The sequence below is a fragment of the Coenobita brevimanus genome, chromosome 39, assembly GCF_032717465.1.
Source record: "Coenobita brevimanus isolate Jiangsu-jjx chromosome 39, ASM3271746v2, whole genome shotgun sequence".
Classification (NCBI taxonomy): domain Eukaryota; kingdom Metazoa; phylum Arthropoda; class Malacostraca; order Decapoda; family Coenobitidae; genus Coenobita; species Coenobita brevimanus.
This window is the reverse complement of record NC_136992.1, coordinates 16,497,121-16,521,045: the sequence shown is the minus strand read 5'-3', so window position 1 is coordinate 16,521,045 and position 23,925 is coordinate 16,497,121. Positions and strand designations below refer to the sequence as shown.

The 23,925-nt window shown below is 43.3% G+C and overlaps 1 protein-coding gene across 1 annotated transcript in view; it reads left to right on the top strand.

Moving 5' to 3' along the window:
* The window catches only part of LOC145396802 (UDP-glycosyltransferase UGT5-like), a 56,422-nt gene extending 47,272 nt beyond the window's left edge, over positions 1-9,150 (top strand). The window contains exons 9-10 of the mRNA XM_080270093.1: positions 6,572-6,791; positions 8,883-9,150. Of these exons, the coding sequence (XP_080126219.1) occupies positions 6,572-6,791; positions 8,883-9,150 (488 nt within the window). The remainder of the gene's footprint in view (positions 1-6,571; positions 6,792-8,882) is intronic.
* Positions 9,151-23,925: the final 14,775 nt, after the last annotated feature.

Genomic DNA, 23,925 nt, shown 5'->3' with positions numbered 1-23,925 from the left:
GTATGGTGAATCTTGATGGATCCCACGCATCTACAGGTAGCATTACAAGGCTGAATAATCAGAATGTAGAAGAACTAAGTCCTGGCCTTAATTATGATGCCCCAGTTTTTAGGCCCCAAACCAGTGAAGTGCATGGCTATAATGGTGGTACAATTAAAATGGAACCTCAGGAATTTGATGGTAGAGTATCTTGGGAAGCTTACCATGCACAGTTTGAGTTACTTGCGTATCACAGTGGTTGGGATGATAGGCAGAGGGCGGTGCAGCTTGCTGCTAGCCTTAAGGGTGCTGCAATGAAAATTCTGGGCCAGATGTCAGTCATGGAGAGGAACAGTTATCAGCTCCTAGCAGAAGTGCTGGAGCGCAGATACGGGACCATGTACCAGACCGAGGTTTACAGAGCAAGAATCCGGAGCCGTGTACGGGCTCGAGGAAAACCCTTACAGCAGCTTGCTCATGACCTAGAGAGTATGGCATTCAAGGTGTACCCTGGAGCAGCATCTACTCTGTTGGCTATTCTACTGAGGGACAAGTTCATTGACACTCTTGATAGTGCAGAGTTGAAAGTGCAAGTGAAGCAGGCACAACCAAGAAGCATACACGAAGCACTAGCCAGGGCTTTAGAATTTGAGTCCTACGTCAGGTCCAGTACATTCACCTTTAGGGCAGGTCGTAGTGCAGGATTCAAGGCAAGAGAGGGGCAGGTATGTGAAAAGGAAAAATTTGAGGGAAGTTGCTGGTACTGTGAAAAGCCAGGACACAGAAAAGAGGACTGCTACAAGTGGAAGAGGGAACAGGAGAAGACCGGTGGAGGCTGCTGGTTCTGCAGGAAGTTGGGGCACAAGAAGGAAGATTGTCACAAATGGAAGAAGGACCAAGAACAGAGCAGTGTAAGGAAATCTTCAATTGTAACAAAAGCGTGTTGGACATGTAATGAGGTGGGACACTTCAGTTCTGAGTGTCCAAAGAAGAAAAAGCATGATAAGTAGAAGGTTGCAGAAGACCAGAAAGAAGCGGGAAACTAGTGGAGGCTGGTGTGAAGGGGCAACAACCAGCCAGTTTTTCCCACGTAGCCCCACCATTGAGAAAATGCAAGAGGACGGGAATCGACAGTGTGTGATTAGACGGAAGGATAGACGGAAATAAGTGTTCCCTGGCGATTGATTTGGTCTCAGAGCAGACTTTTGTCTGATGAATTATATCATTGGTATCTGCCTGAGTCATCAGAACAACTGTGTGGCGTAACTGGGCACTATGTGGAACTGACGGGACCCCTGGATGTCCGGACTGAAGTGGCAGGGCAAGAGGCTACTCTACCAGTCTAAGTGGCTGACATGGAGGATCCTTGCCTTCCGGGTCTGGACTTCCTTATGTCCATGGGATATGAGCTGGACTTCTGCTCCATGAAGCTGAAGGTTTGGGGGAGGTCAGTTCCCATCACAGCAGTGCAATGTACCAGTTCTGGTGGCGAGGTGAGGGTGCTCTGCACTACAGTGATACCTCCAAAATCAGAACTGTTGCTCCAGTTTAAGGTGAGTGGCTCTTTTGACAGCTTTATAGGGGTAGTGGAGCCTGATGTATGGTGCAAGATGAAGGCCGGAGTGATGGTGGGGAGAACGCTGGCTGGAACTGGCGCAGGTGAAGTGCCTGTTGTGGTGGCCAATTTTTCCTGTGAGCCACAGAAGATCAATGAAGGAGAAATTCTGGGACACATTGTAGGCAAGAGCGGCGTCTGTACTGACCCACAGAAGATGGCAGATGTGGAAAACTGGCCAGTTCCAACTTGTGTGAGAGAGCTATGGAGTTTCCTGGGCTTGTGCACCTACTATCGGCGTTTTGTCAAAGATTTTGCAACGATAGCTGCACCTCTTCACAAGCTGTTGGGGAAAGGGCAGGAGTTTGCATGGACAGCAGAGACTCAGAAAGCCTTTGATGAACTCAAGCATGCATTGGCAAGCTCTCCAGTATTGCTGTACCCAGACCAGAATCAACCATTTATCTTGGACTGTGACGCTAGTGACCATGGTAATTGTGGAGTCCTGTCACAGAAGAGGGATGACAAGGAGTATGAGGTTGCTTATTACAGCAAGAAGCTCAGCCCACCAGAGCAGAGCTACTGTGTGACCCATAAGGAGCTCTTGCCAGTGATGAGCATTGATTTCTTCTATCCCTACCTGTATGGGTCAAACTTCATCATCAGGATGGACCATGAGGCACTGAAGTGGCTGAAAACGCCAAAGAATCCACAAGGACAACTGGCACGCTGGCTTGGGAACCGAGACCAACACAATTATGAGGTGCAACACTGTCCTGGGCGGGTACATGGCAATGCTCACAGCCTGAGTTGTCGGCCTTGTGATCCAGAGTGCCAGCAACGTAAGAAAAAGAAAGATCATAGTAAGAAATGCAGCCGTACTGCAGTGACAGGGCCGGCGTCAGACGAGGACCTGAAGAAGATGCAGATGGAAGATGCAGATTTACAACCAGTGCTAGATTGGCTGCAGCAGAATACAGTGCGACACATCTTGGGAATCAGTTTCCGGGTTAAGCCTTGCGACCAAGAGCTACTGGAGTCAGTGGGACCTTCTTCGTCTGAACAACGGATTACTGGAGCATCAGTGGGAGACACCCGATGGTCTCAGCAAGTATTGGCAACTGGTGGTTCCAAAGAAGATGAGGGCCGAGATCTTGGATGAGTCCCATAACCAGATCACTAGTGGGCACATGGGAGTGAAGAAAACTCTAAGCCGGCTGCAACAGAGGTTCTACTGGATTGGCATGGGTCAGGATGTTGAAGAGTGGTGTCAGGCCTGTGATGTGTGCTGTGCCAAGAAGGGACCCAAGAAACATGATTGCGCCCCTCTCCAGCTGGACCAAGTGGGTGCATCGATGGAAAGAGTCACGGTGGACATTGCTGGATCCTTGCCACTCACTGAGAGAGGAAACCGGTATATATGTGTCGCCATGGACTACATCACAAAGTGGCCAGAAGCCTATGCTATCCCTGATGAAGAGGCTGCAACTGTTGCTCAGGTGTTGGTTGACAAGTTTTTTTGTCGTTTTGGGATGCCACAAGAGGTACAATCAGACCAGGGTAGAAACTTCGAGTCTGCTGTGTTCCGTGAGTGCTCCAAGTTATTGGGGATCAAGAATACCAGGATGACCCCACTAAGGCCACAGTCAGATGGGATGGAGAAATTCAATTGGACCCTGAGACAAGAACTGGCCAAGTACTGTGCTGATGGACAGACAGAATGGGACCAGAAATTACCTGCATTGCTGATGGCGTATCGGTCTGCATCCCATGAATCTACTGGCTACACTCCCGCAAAACTGATGTTGGGCTACGAGTTACGTTTACCCGTTGACTTGTTGATGGGAAGACCACCTGGTGAAGAGCTGCCTACAGACACCACCAGCTATGTGAAGCACCTTCAGGAAAGACTGGCTGAAGTACATCATCAAGTGCGAGGAGCCCTCGAGTTTTCAGGAGAATTGTTGAAGTGCAAGTACAGTATGATGCCAAGGCAAGTGAAGTGAGCTTCAAGGATGGTGACCAAGTCTGCTTATACAATCCTCAGCGTAAGAAGGGATAGTCACTGAAGCTGCAGAGCCCATGAGACGGGCCTTACACTGTGTTGAACCGCCTATCAGACGTCACATATCAGATTCGGGAAGGCAGGAAGTCTCGTCCAAAGGTGGTACACGTGGATCGTCTGTGGCAGTACCATGGGCCAGGACAGTATAGCTGGGACATCTCAGAGGATTTGTGCTCACCCGCAGCCGAGGATGTTGAGGAAGACCAAGGAGCTGAAGTACAAGAGGATGGTGACAGTTTCCAAGAGAAGAAGCGAATCAAGAAGAGGACCAAGACCTTCCTGGAGGAGTGGACTGAAGAATTATTTTGTGTACAGTTAGATATTTCATTAAAATTAAGGTTTGTGTCTGTATATGCTGTGTAATTTTGTCGGGACGACAAAGAACTAGGGAGGGGGTAGTGTTAAGAGGCAAAATTTGCCAGTTAGGTGCTCGAGAAGCATCTCGACGTTTTCCGATGTTTATGGTAGCTAGTTCCAGTTCTGGTACGAGCCAGAGTTGCCAGTTTGCCCGCTGCTTGTGAGCTTAGTTGTTTCGTAAGTTTGCATTTATTTTTCCGCTCTTTTTCTTTATAATGTTTTATTTATGTGATTGCTTGTAAAATTATGTAATTTAAGTTTGTATGGTAAATGATTTTGAGTGTTAAGTAAAGTAATACAACTCTGGCATATTTTGATGTCTCCAAGTTGGCTACTGTTGTTCTCGAGGAATGTAGACGTTTCTCGAGAAATGCAAGCTTAAATAAGGATGGGGTAGAGACTGTTTTAAGTTTAGTCAGTTTTCAGTTCAGCTTGAGTGGAGTTCAGTCAGTTTTCAGTGTAGTGTTGTGCTGTTAGTGAAGTTTGTGAAGTGTTGCTGGCAAGCATTAAGTGTAATTACAGTTAGTGAAGATTATTTTCGGTACTTGTGAAAACGGCGAAGTGTTAATTGAAGTTTGTATATCACTGGTACTTGAGAAAACAGTGTTGTCAAGCATTAAGTCAATAGCTGCGAAGTGTTAAGCATTAAGTGTAATAGCAATTAGTATAGTGTGTATAGCTCCAGTGCTTGTGAGAATAGTGAAGTGAGGTTGGAAAGCATTAAGTGTAACTATTTGGAAAATAGACAGTGAACTTTAAGAAGCCAGCGTTTATTTTCGCCTCATCTGATCTTGTGTGCTGTACCATAGGAAGAACAACTTACTGGACAACGTCCTTCCTGTGTTGAACTACCGCTGTTGGAGCCTGTGGCAGTGTGGGGGTGGGGACGTAATAATATATATATACAGTATATATTCCTCACTGATCATCACCGTCATCTTGATCTTTTTTCCCCACCCAGCGATTTTTTACACTTCCAATATGATGTGAAAAACTTATTGGAGTATGGTGCCTTCAATAAGCTTAATTTAATCTGAACAGGCCTAACTTAGCCTCAGTTTACCTAAGCTGACTTAACACAACCTAACAACGGAGTGGATGTGATGGGTCTGACTGGAAATGAAGTGGCAGTGATGAACCTGCATGAGTCTAATGAACCTGCATCGCCCTGGATGAAACTGCATTGATCTGATTAAACCTATCTGAATATGAAAAGGCTTAATGGATCACAGCTGAACTACATTTACCAGATGTGGCCTGAAGGGCTTGATGTGTGTTTAATTAGACCTGAATGGAGCTATACGGACCTGGATTGATTGAAGTTGGCCGAAAATGACCCAAAATGAATGTGTTTGATCTGATTACACCTCAAGTTTTTTTTTTTTTTCTTTTTACGTGAATTAACTTGCCTTGTCCTGAATGTCCCTAAATGGATAACCGGATGACTTGTTTAGCTTGGATAGATATTTCAGACTCGATGAATTAAACATTGCTTTCATTAATCTCTTAGCTATAACAGGTCTTCTCTTAATTTTGTCGTATTTTCGGTTCGGTGACCAGAATAAGAGTAAGAGAGAGAGAGAGAGAGAGAGAGAGAGAGAGAGAGAGAGACTCTGTGTAAGTTTTGAATGAAACACGTGTCTCTTCCTATCGATACAGCCTGCGGGAACGTGAGGTAATAATACTGGGTGGCAACTAACATACACAGCAATTAAACATACATTAAGAATTAATCATTAAACTTGCATAACTGAGTGGTAGACTTTCATATTACGCAAGTTGGATGTAAACGCGATAATGCATAACATCAAACTGTGATGCACACTGTTTTTGTTGACTGTATTTAGATAATGATACAATAACGCAGTCGTCACCATCATTAGCATCATCCTAACTATTTTGGCATCTAGGGACGGTTATGTAAAACCGAGACACAAGGAAAGAAATACTCTGAAAGTGTAAAAACTAGACAGCATGTCCGGTGATGTGGGCCAGTCATTCGCACATCAATGAAACCCAAGAATATGGCTCTACCTAACCATCTGCACATGCATTATATGTGTACTTTTCATTATAGATACGCTTCACAGACACGTGCCTCAGTCAACTGTCACTTTTTAAAAAGGGGTGCTAAGTTTGTCTGCGGCCACCCTTTGCGGGATTAGGGCGTCGGGCTATAGATAGATAGATAGATAGCTAAGCCTTCGTCATTATATTTCAGCCAACTCGATCCTTCGCCATTCCCGTAGTCTTATTAGTTTAACACCTAAGTTTCGTACCATATTCATTCAGCTTTTTCGGCTTTCCATACCTCCTCCAGCCTTCAGACTCACCCATATATACCCTTTTTACCAATCTGGTGCTGGCGAGGGGCGCCTTCATACAGTGGTACTAGTGTAAATCAGGCGGCAAAGCTAACCGGTTATACAAACACTCATCAGCTTCCTCCCTGTCCCTTGCAAGGAATACGGTGGACCGTTGAAGGACAACCCCAGCCTTCAGTCTACTTGGTTCAAGTCCAGACGAACCTTGGGTAACAATGAACAACAACCCCAACTACATCATTTCTCTTCATATGATTATACCATAAACACATCCTCTTCTACTGCCGTCAGGTCATCCCAACGTGCGAGGGTTCCTGTCGCATGGGGGACTGCTGAGTCTACAAGAGGCCGTGTACCATGCCACGCCCCTGCTGGCCATCCCCGTGGTGGGCGACCATACACGGGGAGCAGCTCACGTCCACAATAACGGCTTGGGTCGCTGGCTGACCTGGGAAGAACTCACTGTGGACACGCTGCTGGAAGCGCTGCAGGACCTCATCAACAACACCAGGTGACTATTAACCCCTTCAGTCCAATGACATGCTTTCCTGATGTATTCTAGCTCCCTATAGGCGACTTTATGCAGCTTTAGGTAGACCTCGTGTATGAAAAGGAAAGAGAACTTTGCTTTGACATCTCCAGCTCGAATAATCTCCCCAGTCTGAATGTATCTGTTGGGAAAGAACATGAATGAAATAAATTCGTCACCGGACTCAAGGAGTTAAAGAGTCTCCTCTAACCAGACGAAGATCCATAACTCTTGTGGGTCGCTTCCTGGCCGAGTGTAGTCTGTTTGAATGACTTATTTTAGTACAGCACTTTATTTTCAACCTGATGAAGACCTGTAACCTCGTTCAGCTCGGACGATGGCCAGACTGAAGGGTTGGTATATCTGGTAGTTAAAGAGACTCACACCAACATCAAAACTAAGGCTCATCGAATTTCCTGCAACTAAGACTAAGTATGTAAGTTGTGGGAGTGGCCCAGTTCCGTCATATGAAAGCGAATGGACAATACCACACCACGTGAGTGCCACAGCACCTAAGTCACACACACACACACACACACACACACACACACACACACACACACACACACACACACACACACACACACACTGGCACAATAGGTGAATGACAGTTGGTTCACCAACAAAGTGACACAGTGGGTTCACCAGCTGAATGACTCACTGGGTTCATCAGCTGAGTAGCACAGTGGATTCACTAGATGAATGATACAGTGGGTTCACCAGTTAAATGACAGTGGGTTCACCAGCTGAATAGCACAGTGGGTTCACCAGACGAATGACTCAAGGGGTTTACCAACTGAATGAAACTATCTGTCTATCTGTCTATTCCTAGACGACTCAATCCCCGTAAGGAGTGGCCATAAACAAATGGCCTCCATGTCTTCCTGCCCCCCACCATTTTACTGGCCTCCCCCCAGTTCATATCTCCCCTCTTTCATATACCTCTCCACTCCATCCCTTCATCTCATCCTCAGCATCCCCCTCCCACTCCCCCCTCCACCTCACTCACATACACTCTCCTCATTAGTCTCTAGTTCTCCATCTTCACGTGGCCAAACCACCACAGTATATTTCTCCTAATGCTTTCTATCATATCCACATCCACACCACAACGCTCCTTCACTTCCTCATTTGTCAGTCTGTTTCTCCATGTAACTCATCATGCTCCTCTCAGATAACTAATTTCCACTGCTGTCACTATTGTGTCCTTTAAACAAGGTCCGAGCTTCACTTTTACAGTATACTATCTTGTAGCGACTTTCTTACTTCCATGCTCACTTTCCTATTTCTTATCACTGCCTTCAAAGAATCAGCAACCTTTCTTCCTTGTTGCACCCTTTCAAACACTGCGTCCTCCAAACTTCCATCCTTACTCATCACTATCCATGTACTTAAATGACTTCACATATTCCATTTCCTCCTCATCCAGCCTCAGTGTACAATCAGTGACTTCATTTCTCTCGAAGACCATAACTTTACTCTTCCCTACAATCACGTTTAGATTCCGTTTCCTACACACTTTCCCAAACTCATTCATTAAGCCCTGCAGTTCCCCTTAACAAGTGTATTTAATTGTAGTAATGCTAAGGCCTGTAGGTACCACAGCGAGTTAGAGTATTGCGACTTGATGATTATTTTAAAACCCTACAACCACCGCCGCTGTGACTCACTGGTCAGCGTCGCTGACTGTGAAGCTGCCTGTCAGCGCCATGGTTCCTGGTGCGGAAAGCTGGCGTCTCGGGTGTCCATCCACCCTTTATGGGTTGGAAGGTAAAATAAGTACCTAGAGTAGCACCGAGGGGAGGTAACGGTGGTAACCTGGATGATGCAGTGGCCTTCTATCCCAGGGTATAAAGGTGAAAAACCCGCCACAGACTCAAAGGCCTAAGCTATGGAGATGAGCACCGCGGTTGAGCGCCTCATGGCTATGCTCTCAACTTTTGCGTTTGCCTACACCTTCTTCATCCCCGCAGGTACCGTGATGAGGCAGACAAGAGGAGTGTGATGATGATGATGTTAACGATGATAATTGTGACGATGATACGAAAACAGTAAAACCCATCCTTCCCATAGATACCGTGAAGAGATAGAAAGAGTGTCGGTGCGTGTGCGTGACGAGCCCCAGACAGCACGTGATGCGGCGGTGTTCTGGTCGGAGTACGTGGTGAGACACAGAGGGGCGCCGCACCTTCGTTCACCCGGTGCGCAACTCACGTGGCCGGAGTTCCTGCTGTTGGACGTGGCGGGTGTGCTGGGTGCTGTTGCTGCCGTCCTCACCTTCCTTGCCCTTAACACCGCCCGCACCCTCTCCCTCACCTCGCCTAAGCTCAAAATGGAGTGAACTACATTGTCAGTACACACGTTAAACCTAAAGCTTTAAATAAGTATAGGTCACTTACACACTCTAAGTTTTTAAATGAAGATGGGAAACTCCTTGGAAAAACACACACACACACACACACACACACACACACACACACACACACACACACACACACACACACACACACACACACACACACACCTATGAATATCGAAAGTTCACAACTGCTCCAGAACCTGCCTATGCATTACCGAAATTGCGATCTTTTACTTTGTTAAAAATAATAAACAAAATAAAATAAAACTATGACCCGCTGTTTGGATTCAAATTTGAAAAGAGGTAACCTTATTAGACAAATTCCTTAATCTCTTATTACTACTAAGGTAAGCATTCTCTCTCTCTCTCTCTCTCTCTCTCTCTCTCTCTCTCTCTCTCTCTCACGTACTGTCTAATAAATCTAATAAATCCAAATCAGGTTTTGTATGTAGAACTCCACAACCCTGCCACCAACATGTCACGAACATTTGCGTGTAAATGTGGCCAGAACACTCCCTCCGAGAGCATCAGTTTGAACAAACTCGGAGTATCAGCTATTGAAGTGTTATTGGTTGAGTGCGCAAAGTTTTGTTGAAGATTGTAATGGTTCAGTTTTGCTACATACACACATAAAGACATGCATATATACATACATATAAACTCAACGTCAGTCAGTAACATATTCCTCAGATGGCCTCTGATGAACAAGAGGGAGAGTTGATGGAAACACAGACCCTTGGCGAACATCATTGTTGGTAACCTTAGAAGACTTTACAGACCTTACTCAAAGAATTACTGATGGCACCAGTTCAGTTGGGCCACCACACAGAACACTCCTAATCACGTTAGACATTAACAAAGCTTTTGATGCTATCCCCCACCATGCACAATAACACAAAATGATGGCTGGCAAACTACTTAACAGGCAGATGTGCACATGTACTGTAACAATTGCCGGTCAAACATCGAACATCAAAAACTTCACAAACGGCGTCCCTCAAGGATCTGTTTTGTCCCCTACACAATAAATGCACGACATAACCACACCTCACACACTACAGATACACATAGCTTTCTATTCAGACAACATAACACTCACATGTACACTGTTACATAGCCTATGACTTCATCATCCTTTGTATAATTCTAACGTACAGTATGCTGCATGTTTGATCACGATTCGCCTCGTGGCTTCCATAGTGACCAAGCTTCCGTGTTCTACCTCACTCTCCCCTTTTCCTCCCTTATAGTAGAGTAAGTCGTTCTTTCTGTTGTTCAGTGCAGGAGTGTCAATTCTTTGTCCCCTATGGCTTCATTTGCGCGTCGTTCTTACAAGTTGTATCAAGCTCTGCCGGCCCCTATATAACGAGCTCAGTCTCTGCATTAATTGCCACTTAGATCTACTCCTCATTTTGTTCACATCTCTGTCCTCCCCTGTACAGTTGTTATTATTTTTGTGAGTGCTCAGGAAGTCTCCAACCATCTAGCTGCTGTGTAATTTGAGTATAAGTGTTATTACATTTTGTTCTTGTACTGTATAGCATAAGGTGTTAATTCGTAGGCCTGGTAAGGTTTTTGTGATTCATGTGGAGTTTTTGATGTCAGCCATTGTTAATAATATTTTGTATCTGTAATAATATATCTTGCATTCACTGAGCATTATCCAGTTTTCTCATTTTATCAGGGCTGACTTGGATAAATTTACCCTTGCTAATTTCGTGTTAATAGAGGCTATTGCAGTTAACCATATATTTAACCTGTTTTTTTCCATTACATTATCCTTATGAGTCCTGAATGTTTAGTTGTTAGTTTGAGCATTAAACTTTAACTTGTAATTTTACCTAACTCTTTTGTTTTGAACCAGGAACTTTGCGGGACAGTAGTGATTTTAGTATTCTCACTTGAAGTGTTCATTATCTCTCTCTGTTTTGTAACATAAATTTGGCGACCCTGCCAGGATATTCAGGATATTATCATAAGGATATTGCTTGATATTTTGTGACTGTGATTTATTCATGATGTCTACTATTACTACGCTTGATGAAGCCAAAGATTTTTTGTCAAATGTGCAAACAGTGTGTGATGTAGAAAACAGAACAAAGAATGAACTTAAGCTTGTTGCTCAACAATTGGGAATTGCTGTTCACTCTCATCATTCTAAAGATCAAATTGTTGACATGATTAATGAAAGCTTGTTTAATGTAACTCCTCCTGATGAGCAAACGCAGATTGAAATAGCTAAGTTACAGCTAGCCCTGCAGGAGGCTCGTGCTAAGGAGGCTGAGTTTGAGGCCCGTGCTAAGGAGGCTGAGTCTCAGGCTCGTATTCAGGAGGCACAGGCACAGGCTCAGGCACAAATTGAACTAGCTATTATTCAGGCAGACCATGAGTATCGCATGAAACAAGGTGGAACTGGGTCATCTAGCTCTGATGATTTTGATGTGGCTAAAAATGTTAATGAATCTGATTTAACAAAGTTTTTTCAGTTGTTTGAGAGGGTAGCTACAGGTTTTAATTGGCCCAAAAAGTATTGGCCAGTACTCCTTCAAACTGTTCTCACCGGTAAAGCTCAAGTAACTTATGCATCTTTGCCTCAGGATCAATCTGATAATTATGATGTAGTTAAGAGCTTGATTCTTAAGGCCTATGAGCTTGTTCCTGAAGCCTATAGAGTAAAATTTAGGACAACTTATAAGCAAGATAAGCAATCCCATGTTGAGTATGCAAAAATCAAAGAAGATCTGTTAGAGCAGTGGTTAAATTCTAAGAATGTAAATTCTGATTTTGATAAATTTAAGCAGATGATTTTGCTGGAGGAATTCAAAAGGTGTATTAATAATGATGTAAGCCTATATCTTGATGAGAGAAGAATAGATAATTTGTCTGATGCTGCAGTTTTAGCTGATGAATATGTTCTCACACACAAGAGATATTCTAAAGAAAAAAGGAAAGCTGAGAGTAAGGACGTTGCCTCTACTCAGAGTACAGGTAACAGGAAAGAAAATAAAGATGATGTTTCTCAGGAAGTGAATACCAGCTTCACCTCTAGATTTCAGAAAAGTAAATGTACTTATTGTAGTAAGCTTGGTCATACTACGGAGAAATGTTTCAGGAGACAGCGTGATGTGAACAAAAAGGAGCCTTTAAATATTCAGTCAATTGGTCTAGTGTCCACCCTTGAGAGTTCCCAGAATTCTTTAACCGAGTTAACTGAACCTGCTTTGAGGGGTAAATTAAATTCTAATGATGAAGCTCCTCTTTTGAGCAGTAACGTGGGTGACACTCTCAAGAGTTCATGTGCTAATTTCCTGTCTGATGGTTTTGTCAGTCCTCTGGACAGTAATGACAGGAAATCAGTTAAAATATATCGTGATACAGGTGCTTGCCAATCTCTTATGCTGACCAGTGTTCTAGGCTCTAATGTTAATTCCTCTGATGAAACTGTAATCTTACAAGGTGTAGGGAATAATTACTTCTCTGTCCCTCCGTGCAGAGTGAATTTAGAGTCTGGTTTTGTTAATGGTTCCGTTATGGTTGGGTTGGTTGAGACACTCCCAATGTCAGGTGTAACTTTCTTACTTGGAAATGATATTGGTGGAAGTCAAGTGTGTCCAGCTCCTCAGTTGTCTAGTAAACCAGTGACTGCGACCCAGGATTGTGATGTCCCTGATGTGTTCTCTGCATGTGCTGTCACTAGGGCTAAGTCTAAATTTACTGGTGACTTAGAGGATAATGATGATGATGATGTTATCCTAGCTGACACTTTTCTTGATAATTTGGACCACTCACCAGATGAGGCAGTACCCCGTAGTGTTGATAATTTGTCTCGTCAAGAGTTGGTTGAGTTGCAGGTTGCTGACCCTGAGTTGAAAGGTCTAGCTAACTCTGTTTGCAGTGAGGAAGAGTCAGCTGGTGCTTCTACTTGTTATTATATAGTCAGGAGTACTTATCAGAAAGTGGAGACCCCCAACAGCATCAGCCGACTGTGAATGGGAGGTTGTACATCAAGTTGTCATCCCTCGTGTTTGTAGGCAGGATATCATTAGAGTGGCTCATGATTCCAGTTTGCCAGGACACCTTGGAGTGAGGAAGACTGTGGCACGCATTTTGAAACACTTCTACTGGCCAGGTATCTTCAGAGATGTTTCCTGGTATTGTAAGTCTTGTCACACCTGTCAAGTTGTGGGGAAGTGTAATCAGACCGAAAAGGTTGCACCTCTAGTTCCCATTCCTCCTTTTGAGGCGCCATTCACCCGTGTGTTGGTGGATATTGTGGGCCCTCTTCCTAAGACTTCTTCAGGATTTTCTTATGTGTTGACCCTGATTGATATGGCTACTCGTTATCCTGAAGCCATTCCACTTAGAAATATCTCAGCAAAGAACGTGGTTAAGGAAATGCTAAGGTTCTTCACAAAGTTTGGTCTGCCCAAGGAGGTACAGTCAGACCGGTGAAGTAATTTCATGTCAAATGTTTTCAAGCAGTCTCTGAAAGTGTTGGGCATCTCCCAGATCACGTCTTCAGCTTACCATCCCCAGACCCAAGGAGCGTTGGAGAGATATCATCAAACACTCAAATCGAAGCTCAGGAAATACTGTTTGGAACATCAGAAAGACTGGGATAAAGGTCTTCCATTCCTTGTATTTGCCGCAAGAGAATCTCCAAATGAATCACTGGGCTTCTCACCCTTTGAACTACTGTTTGGCCATGAAGTAAGAGGACCCCTTAAGCTACTCAAGGAATGCTGGCTGTCGGAGGAAGATGACGTCAACCTGCTGGAGTATGTGATGAAATTCAAAGAACGGCTGTCCACTGCTTTACAGCTGGTGAGAGAGAATTTAGGAGCTGCTCAGGAGAAGATGAAGACTTGGTATGATAAGAAGTCCAGGTTACGCCACTTTCAGCCAGGAGATCAGGTTTTGATTCTGCTACCGGTGCATGGGCAACCTCTTCAAGCCAAGTTTAGTGGTCCTTATTTCGTGGAGAAGAAACTCAGTGATGTCAACTATGTCATCGCCACACCAGCTCGTAGAAAGAACAAGCAACTTTGTCACATCAACATGCTAAAGTTATATCACAAGCGAAACGAAAATAACCCAGTCTGCACTGTAGCTGTTCCACCCGAGTCTGCAAGTGAAGTTCTCCCATGCAGCATGAGCCTGAGTGATAGTTTGGGGAAGAATCCTGATATCATGAATGATCTCCAGACTAAGCTTTCTCATCTAGCTCCCGAGGAAAGGCAGGAGTTTTCGGCATTACTGCAGGAGTACCCGCAAGTGTTCTGTGTCACTCCAAGAAGAACCACTGTGTTGATGCATGATGTCAATGTTGGAGACGCAAAGCCAATTAAACTGCCTCCTTACCATGTGAACCTAGTGAAAGTTCCTCTCATCCAGAAGGAGCTTGGCTACCTGTTGGACCACAAGATGATTGAGCCCTGTCAGAGCGAGTGAAGTTCTCCTATCACTCTAGTCCCTAAGCCAGGTGGGTCACAGCGGCTTTGCATCGACTACAGACGTGTTAATCAGATAACCAAAACAGACACTTACCCTCTCCCTCGCGTGGACGATTGCATAGACAAGATCGGAAAGGCTAGGTACATAAGTTAAGTTTGATTTGTTAAAGGGATACTGGCAATTACCTGTGACTGAACGTGCTAGGGAGATCTCATGTTTTGTAACACTAGGAAAGACTTTTGCATGTTCTGTAATGCCATATGGTATGAAGAATGCACCAGCCACATTTCAGAAGCTCATGAATGTTGCAACAGAGGGTTTGGCAGGGTGTGTTGTTTATATTGATGATGTATTAATCTTCAGTGACAACTGGAAAGATCACCTATGCCATATCAGTAAATTTCTTGAGCGTTTGGTTCAGGTTAATCTTGTATCTAATTTATCAAAGTGTGAGTTTGGTCAAGCTAAAGTTCAGTACCTTGGGTACGTAATTGGTGATGGACACGTTGCACCACCAGCAGCTAAGGTTCAGGTTATAAGTGATCTTCCCAGACCTAAAAGTAGGAAAGAGCTACAAAGATTTTTGGGAATGGTAGGTTATTACAGGAGATTTGTTCTTAACTTTTCAATTCTTGTATCACCACTTACAGACCTACTGAAAAAGGGAGTTAAATTTGTCTGGACCGATAACTGTGAATCCTCTTTCAACAAACTTAAAGCTATCCTATTAAGTCAGCCAGTGCTCGCTACACCAAATTTTGCTAAGCCTTTTAAGATGGCTGTTGACGCAAGTGATACAGGAGCTGGGGCTGTTTTGCTGCAAGAGGATGATCAGGGTATTGAACACCCTGTATCTTATTACAGTAAGAAGTTCACTCCACCTCAAAAGAACTACTCAACTATTGAGAAAGAGCTTTTGGCCTTGATTTTGGGTTTACAGCCTTTTTCATTTTATTTGTGTTCTGGTTTTGACCCCATAGTCATTTATGCCGATCATAACCCACTGAAATTCCTTAGTAAGTTTAAAGGTAAAAATCAGATATTGACAAGATGGAGTCAAGTCTACTTCTTCAGGAGTATTCATTAGACATACAACATGTCAAGGGGAAAGAAAATGTTATTGCATATTGCTTATCTAGACTTTAGACAGATTGTTTTAGAGTAATAAGAAATTTCCTTTGTAAATTTCTTTTTTTTTATGGGGAGGTGTTACATAGCCTATGATTTCATCATCCTTTGTATAATTCTAATGTACAGTATGCTGCATGTTTGATCACGATTCGCCTCGTGGCTTCCATAGTGACCAAGCTTCCGTGTTCTACCTCACTCTCCCCTTCTCCTCCCTTATAGTAGAGTAAGTCGTTCTTTCTGTTGTTCAGTGCAGGAGTGTCAACTCTTTGTCCCCTATGGCTTCAATTGCGCGTCGTTCTTACAAGTTGTATCAAGCTCTGCCGGCCCCTATATAATGAGCTCAGTCTCTGCATTAATTGCCACATAGATCTACTCCTCATTTTGTTCACATCTCTGTCCTCCCCTGTACAGTTGTTATTATTTTTGTGAGTGCTCAGGAAGTCTCCAACCATCTAGCTGCTGTGTAATTTGAGTATAAGTGTTATTACATTTTGTTCTTGTACTGTATAGCATAAGGTGTTAATTCGTAGGCCTGGTAAGGTTTTTGTGATTCATGTGGAGTTTTGGATGTCAGCCATTGTTAATAATATTTTGTATCTATAATAATATATCTTGCATTAACTGAGCATTATCCGGTTTTCTCATTTTATCAGGGCTGACTTAGATAAATTTACCCTTGCTAATTTCGTGTTAATAGAGGCTATTGCAGTTAACCACATATTTAACCTGTTTTTTGCCATTACATTATCCTTATGAGTCCTGAATGTTTAGTTGTTAGTTTGAGCATTAAACTTTAACTTGTAATTTTATCTAACTCTTTTGTTTTGAACCTGGAACTTTGCGGGACAGTAGTGATTTTAGTATTCTCACTTGAAGTGTTCATTATCTCTCTCTGTTCCGTAACAACACACTAAAACTCAAACACAGCTGCACACATCCTCCAACGTTATCTCAACACACTACACGAATGGTTCCCCACAAACAGACTCAATATAGCCCCAGCCAGATTTAGAGTGATCATTCTCACACACTGGACAGCAGAACATTGTCGCACTCTACACCTCACCTTAAACAACACCCCCTACCACACACACACACACACACACACACACACACACACACACACACACACACACACACACACACACACAATATCCTTGACGTAATATATAATACTTCAGTGTCATTTAAACAACACATCATGAACATTAAAAATAAATTAACCTCAAGACTGAATGCCCTAAGATCACTTGCCCATACAATATTCTGACAACAAAGAAACCACCATCACAATATACGAATATATACGTTCAGTGATGAATTATGCAAGCCTTGTTTGGGCTTCTAACCTCACTAAAACATACTACAACACCCTGCAGACCACCTAAAAATTATCACAGGCTGCACAGTTACTACATCTACAGACCACCTGCGCCAAGAAACCAAAGTCCTCAAAGTCAAGGATCATCTAGATATGATAGACACAAATTCTTGCCGCGGCCTCCACAAACCCACACCATCCACTGCAATACATGGCAGCACTTCCACACAAGCCAAGGAACATCAAAACAACACCCTGCACACGATATCATACACAAATACTGTTATCTCTTCCCTCTCGCCCGCCTCAAACTAACATCCAGAAGCATATCCATGCTCAAATCACTCGCCGCTCCATTCAGTCACTCAAAGAAAACACACAGCTACAAGCACGGCCTCCTGATATCCATCCTTCTGAATCGTACCTCCCTCGTGAAGACAGGGTCCACCTGGCTAGGATGAGATGTGGATATCATTCAGCCCTCTTGAGTTGTCAGAAGAGGCTGGATGACTCAGTCGCTAATGCCTGTCTAGGATGCAACACAGCACCCATACCATTAAGCACATAATGAAGATTGCATTGCACACAATCGCCTGAGCCAGCAACACAACATACACTCCTTGAGAGCTCTGTGGGAAAGTCCTATTTCGGCTGTGGCCTTCGTTAGGGACTCGGGTCTGTTCGGCCAGACTGCCTAGGGAACGATTACTACTACTACCTTAGAAGAAAAAAGGTCATTTACAACTGCAGCCATAAAACGACCAGGGAGGAAACTTGTGGTGGAGATAGATATAATAATACAAACTTCAGAAGTCAGTTCGAAAATTAAAGATTTGTGTCAGACTCTGTTGATGGCCTTTTGAGATGCATAGTGGAATTGCACAGATTTTACTGAAATCCTGAAAAAAGGAATGTCATGAGTCTGAAAGGAATGTAAGATTTCCCAGAGCAATGTGCTTGATCAAACCCTTGCTGGTAATCAGAAAGGTTATGGCCGAAAAGATCTTTCAAACTCTACCTGCTGAGGATGAACTCAAAGAAATGATTAATATAAGGGATTATAACAATTGAGGAATGGGCAGTACACTGGGAGAGTAACCCTTCTTTGCAGACGATGGTACGAGTAAGAGACAAGACTTCCAGTAGGAGGGAAAGATGCTAGTTGATAGACAGAGGCGAAATAGTTTCCCTAGACAAGATATCAGCACAGAAGTACGTACTAACTGAAAACAACAGAACAGATCCATTAGGACCATATTGCATCCAGCGAGGAGACACACTTGCATCAGAGGAAAGCTAAGAAATTTGAAGTTGCAGTCAGGTGTTCATTTACACTAAATTTCCATCGTATTCTTGTTAACTGGAATCTTGTTTCTTTAGTTCAGAGCTGCAGAAGTATAAAATAATGATTGATCTAGGTTTTACAGTATAACAGAAGGGAGCCAGAACAACTATGCTTATGCTTGTTTGGCTCCCTGGTAGAATACTCAAAGAAGCACTCCTCTCACTCAACCACTCTATATTTGTAGAAAGTTCAAAGATAAGGGCACAGTACTTGATTCTTTTATAGATCCCCGTAAGGAAGGTAATCTGTATTCACCTTTGGGGGTAGAGGATAGAACACATACTACATATTCCCTGCGTGTACTAAACTGTGGCGTGAGTGAGGTCTAACAACTTTCCACGTTATACTGGTGCAGAGTAGAGATATGGCCCACCGCCCAGCACTGATCTTACAAACAGAAGGGAGGGATGAGTAGGGGGAGGGGTGAGAGGAGTCAGTTTCTAGATCTCCCTAACCCTTGTGGGGCATAGTGACATATTTTTCATTTATCATCGAAGTCCCTTGCTTCATCCCTTCGTTATAGGATGTCTGCCTTAAGTTGAATAGCATAATCTTGCGATAACAATAATTTTGTTACATCGTAGAGTTCGCAGATACGTCAAGAACGACGCATAGACAAATCAGATGGATAATCAAAGGCCGTTGAAAGTTTCAAGGTTTTATTCCTTCTAAGCACAGCTGAGGTACACTTGTAAAACACTGTGACTTTTCTTTCTGACGCTACCTACGTCTTTCACTGATTAGTACTCACTCACTGTCTGTTCACTGACTGACTGACTTTAACTTACTGATTCTGACAACTAACTGACTCTGACTACTCCATCCTTCACTGATTAGCTCTTGCTGGCTGACTAACTCTGTCACGGACTCTCTATCACTGTCCATCCATCACTGACTCACTGACTGACTCACAGGCTGTTCGCTGACTGTCCATCACTCCCCTCTGACTGGCTGCTTCGCACAAACTAAATGCTACTGACTGGAATTAACAACACACAAACGATAATGACAAGAAGTAATTCCCGAAGTACGAGAGAAAGCAGACAGAACAAATATGCCAAAATCTCCAGATATAAAATGTTAAACTAATCCAGCAGCATAACACTCAATTTCTAGATTGGTTGTTACATCTCCAGATATATACATACTAATTCAGACCTACTTGCATATCACTCACCCCTTCTCAAAACTGTGTATCCCTGACAAAACTACCTGATCATAACTATGTACAAGTATATACAGCAAGAACTTCCAGACTGGCAGGTCATCGCTGTCACCACTTCTGTCTAGCTCCCACGTCATGAAGATCTTGATTGCCAGTGCTGTCAGCTTCGCCATTCTTCTGGGCCCTCTTTTCATCTCCGGTGTCCAGCAGGTCCTCAGCTCCACACCAAGTGCAATTCCTATGTCCATGATATCCCTTGTCTAAAATACAACATCGCACATCACCAAGAGTCCCCTCAGCTGTTTCATCGGTGGCTTCTCCAGACACTGGGCACTCTTGGCAAACAGATCCCACAAGCATCCAGCTAGTTCTTCCTGGAGCTCAACCATACTCTTGCATACACTGCTTGGTGGATCTTGATCGATGTCTAGACACAAACCCACAACTGTGCCCTGTACGTATCTTACTAGGATGAAAAGAAAAGTTGGCTATGATAATGTGTATGTCTGGTGTAGGGTCAACAAAGGTCCTGGCCCTCAATCTCTCCCTCTTCTATCATACAATGGCTCCTGTGTTCCACCATCCAAGGACAGTGTGCGGCAGGTTATAGATCTAGCAGGGCAGCAGCATCTCTGACTCAAAGGGGATGACTGTAGTCTGTTTGGTCATCACTAGTAGACTTCCACGCTCCACGGTCCTCAGCAGAACACTCCTTCCTCCTAACCACATTCACATCAGGATGGAAGTCAAGTAGGCAGTGGCGGGACACCTGGCGGTCCAAACCCAAGACACAGGGGTTCCCGATAGCACATGCACCCAGAGTCTTTTCTTTCCTCTTTGCTGCATCCCGACACCCACGAGTCCTCCAAGCCCTGAACAGCATCTAGCAACTCCACACAGCTCCTGCAGTCTTTGGAAACTGTCAGTGACCCACCACACCCAGCTGCACCAGCGTCCTATCTGATCCTGTATTGACAACCATTGGGCATGCTACTCCCTTAATCTCACCATTCCCCTCCGTACACCTGTCGCTGGCACCTAAGGGGTATGCTGGGTGCTGTCCCTCATCCAAACACTGTTTAAGGACTTTGACCCCGTTACTCGCTTCCTGTATTTCACATCTCACTTTATCATCCACTATACAGGAAACCTCTTCCCTCACTTCCCTTATCTAGTCACTTATTCTCTCAACCTCGCTGTATACCACCTCTTGTTGTTGCTCCAGTTTCCAGGTCGCACCCTGCAGCTCCTCTCATAGCTGGCAAATCTCCTGTCTGTGCCCGCTAGACAGTTCCTCTAGTCTTGTGTAGCAATAATGCATATTCTAGGGGTTAGGAGAGAACTTACGTTTTCCTGAGCAATAATGCACATAAATTAACATTGCACAAACGATAATGACAAGAACTAATTCCTAAAGTAAGAGAGAGGGTAAACAGAACAGACGTGCCAAACTCTCCTGAAATGAAATGTTAACCTAATCCTATGGTTTAATTCAGTTTCTAGAATGTTTCTCATATCTCCAGATATTACCACTAACTTAATCCTACGGGCATAATAATGATAATAATAATATTAATAATAATAATAACAAAACAACAACAATAATAATCATCATCATCATCATCATCATCATAACAATAATACTACTAATAATATATTATCAATAACAAACTTACTGTGCTGAAGGGGTTTATAATAGAGAAGTCTCCAAGAATTATCGTCTTACAATGGTTTGATAGTGTTATTTTCCCCTATATGTTATTCTTCTTAACCTTGATGCAACAGTGCCATGCCCTAGTATGTTGTGGGATCACCTGATGTCATCTTTAGCGGCCTGTATTTTCTCCCCTACCAACAGATGGAGTCATTCAGTGCCGTCTCTCTAACTCTATAAAAGCTAGCATGCGATGCGGTGAATCATTTTTTCTCTTTTGGAACTTAAGCTCATTTTGTTCACTTAACTGATTCCTAAGATATACTGTAGTTTGACTTGGTGATGCATGTCCGTGTGTGTGTGTGTGTGTGTGTGTGTGTGTCTGTGTGTGTGTGTGTGTGTTTTAATGTTTCCAAAATGGGGACGTTGGCTTTTTCGCGCACCGCTGATTGTTGATAATGGATTAGATAATAAGTCCATGTTAGACTTTTTATTTGCAATACAAGTTATAAACTGCATATTACAAAAATGCAAATATAACACTTAACTAATGTACTTAAATTCAATTAAACAACCGAAAATTTAGTATTACTAGAATCACAATTCACCATTTACAGTTCAGCGTGTACGTGTACTTCAGAATTCAATTTACCTTATCTGGACAGATTTAATGTAGCTTTTATGCAGTCTTTTTTCACATATTGAACACTTCAATCATGTGTTTTTCATGCAATGCATCTACCTTGACAGCATGACTCCAATGAGTGATTTATTCCGTCATACTTAACTGCTTTGCACAGGTGCTGATGGCCCTCCATGCTTCTACCTCACTTTTTCAACTTTTCTCAAGGCTTGTGCGATTTTTCTCCTCAAATGCAGGTAAGTTGTTGCCGAAGATTGTTTGACATGTTGGCAGAACCTAAAGGAAGCAACTACTGCCATGTTCAAGATGTTGGAAAATATGTTCCACCACCACTTCTTGGAATGCAGTTTTGGTCTGTAGGATGCCAGCATTCTGTCACAGACATCTGCGTCTTCCATGCCCCTTATTGTACATCCTGATAAGATAAGGCTGGGGGACTGACTTTCATCATTCTCATGTTATATGTCTCTACTCTCTGAAGTAGATTCACAATATAGTACTGTACAGTAATTACTGGTAACAGTCAGAGCTGAGCTGTCATCCCACCTCACACATAATATTGTCCCATCTGACTTGTAGTCAAAGTATCTTTGTTCTCATTCCCAATTTCTTTCTTTTGGGGGGAGGGGAAGGGGGAGAACAGTACCCAGTTCTGTTCTCATGGATTGTTCCACAGAGTTGAATATTCTTTTGGGTTAACGCAGTAACTTATGGCTTGCGAAAAAAAAAATGTCAGAGAATGGAACGTGATGATTCACATTCTCAACTGACAACACGGAATCCCAAAGGCAAATTAGTATCCCTCTCTTTCCAACAGTAGATGGAAAAATTATAGGGAAAGACCTTGGCACTACAACACATCCACATTTTGTATGCAGATCTGACAGGCTGTTCTCAGTGAACTGCTTTGCATTGTGGTGACCATGATAAGGGATCATAGATTCATCTATGCTCAGTCACTGCTGACATTTTTTTTTTTTAACAGTTCAAACGATACTTCGTCTTCCTTTGAAGTACGTAAGTTATTGTTGTCAGCAAGGTTTAGATACCTCTTCTATCTATCTAACTATTGCCAGACGCCTCAATCCCGTTTGGGGTGGCCACAAACAAATCGCCTCCAAGTCGCCCTGTCCCCCGCCATTTCACTGCCCTCTTCCCAACTCACACCCCCCTCTCTCATATACCTCTCCACCCCATCCCTCCATCTCATCCTCGGCCTCCCCCTCCCTCTTCCCCCCTCCACCTCACTCACATACACTCTCTTCGTCAGTCTTTCACCCTCCATTCTCTCCACATAGCCAAACCACCTCAGTGTGTTCCTCATAACGCTTCCTATCACATCCACATCCACACCACAACGCTCCTTTATATCCTCATTCGTCAGCCTGTCTCTCCACGTGACTCCACAGGCTCCTCTTAAATAACTCATTTCCACTGCTCTCACTCTTGACTTGTGTCCTTCCAACAACGTCCAAGCTTCACTTCCATACGTTAGAGTTGGTATCACAATACTGTCATGTAGTAACTTTTTCACTTCCATGCTCACCTCTTAATGGAGAGAAATCTGTCTCTGCTCAGCTGTTTTACTAAACACCTTAGCTTCAATGTCCCCATTTGTAGACCAGTAAAAATTTTCAGATGGGAAAATGTGACACCCCTTGTTGTAAATTATACACTGAATTATCAACGTTTCCATTTTGGAAAAAAAAAAAAAAAAAATTGTCTTTTTCATTTTATATCAGTACCAGATATATTTTGCATTTGATTCAACATATACGTTCAGTCGAAATAACTGACACATGTATGCAGTCTGAATAGCTGTAATTTCTCTGAAAAAAAAATGAGGAAACAAATTGACATGAAATCTATGAAATTCGTGGAAAATGAAATATCATAAACAAGTGTTAATCCTAAAACATATACAATGTATCAATTCATATGGTTCATCATACATCCAGGAATCAGTTTTGCCAGTCACATTAAAACATATTCTAAACACTGATTAATGGTAGTCTCTTTTCTTCAGCGTTCCCAAATGGGAACG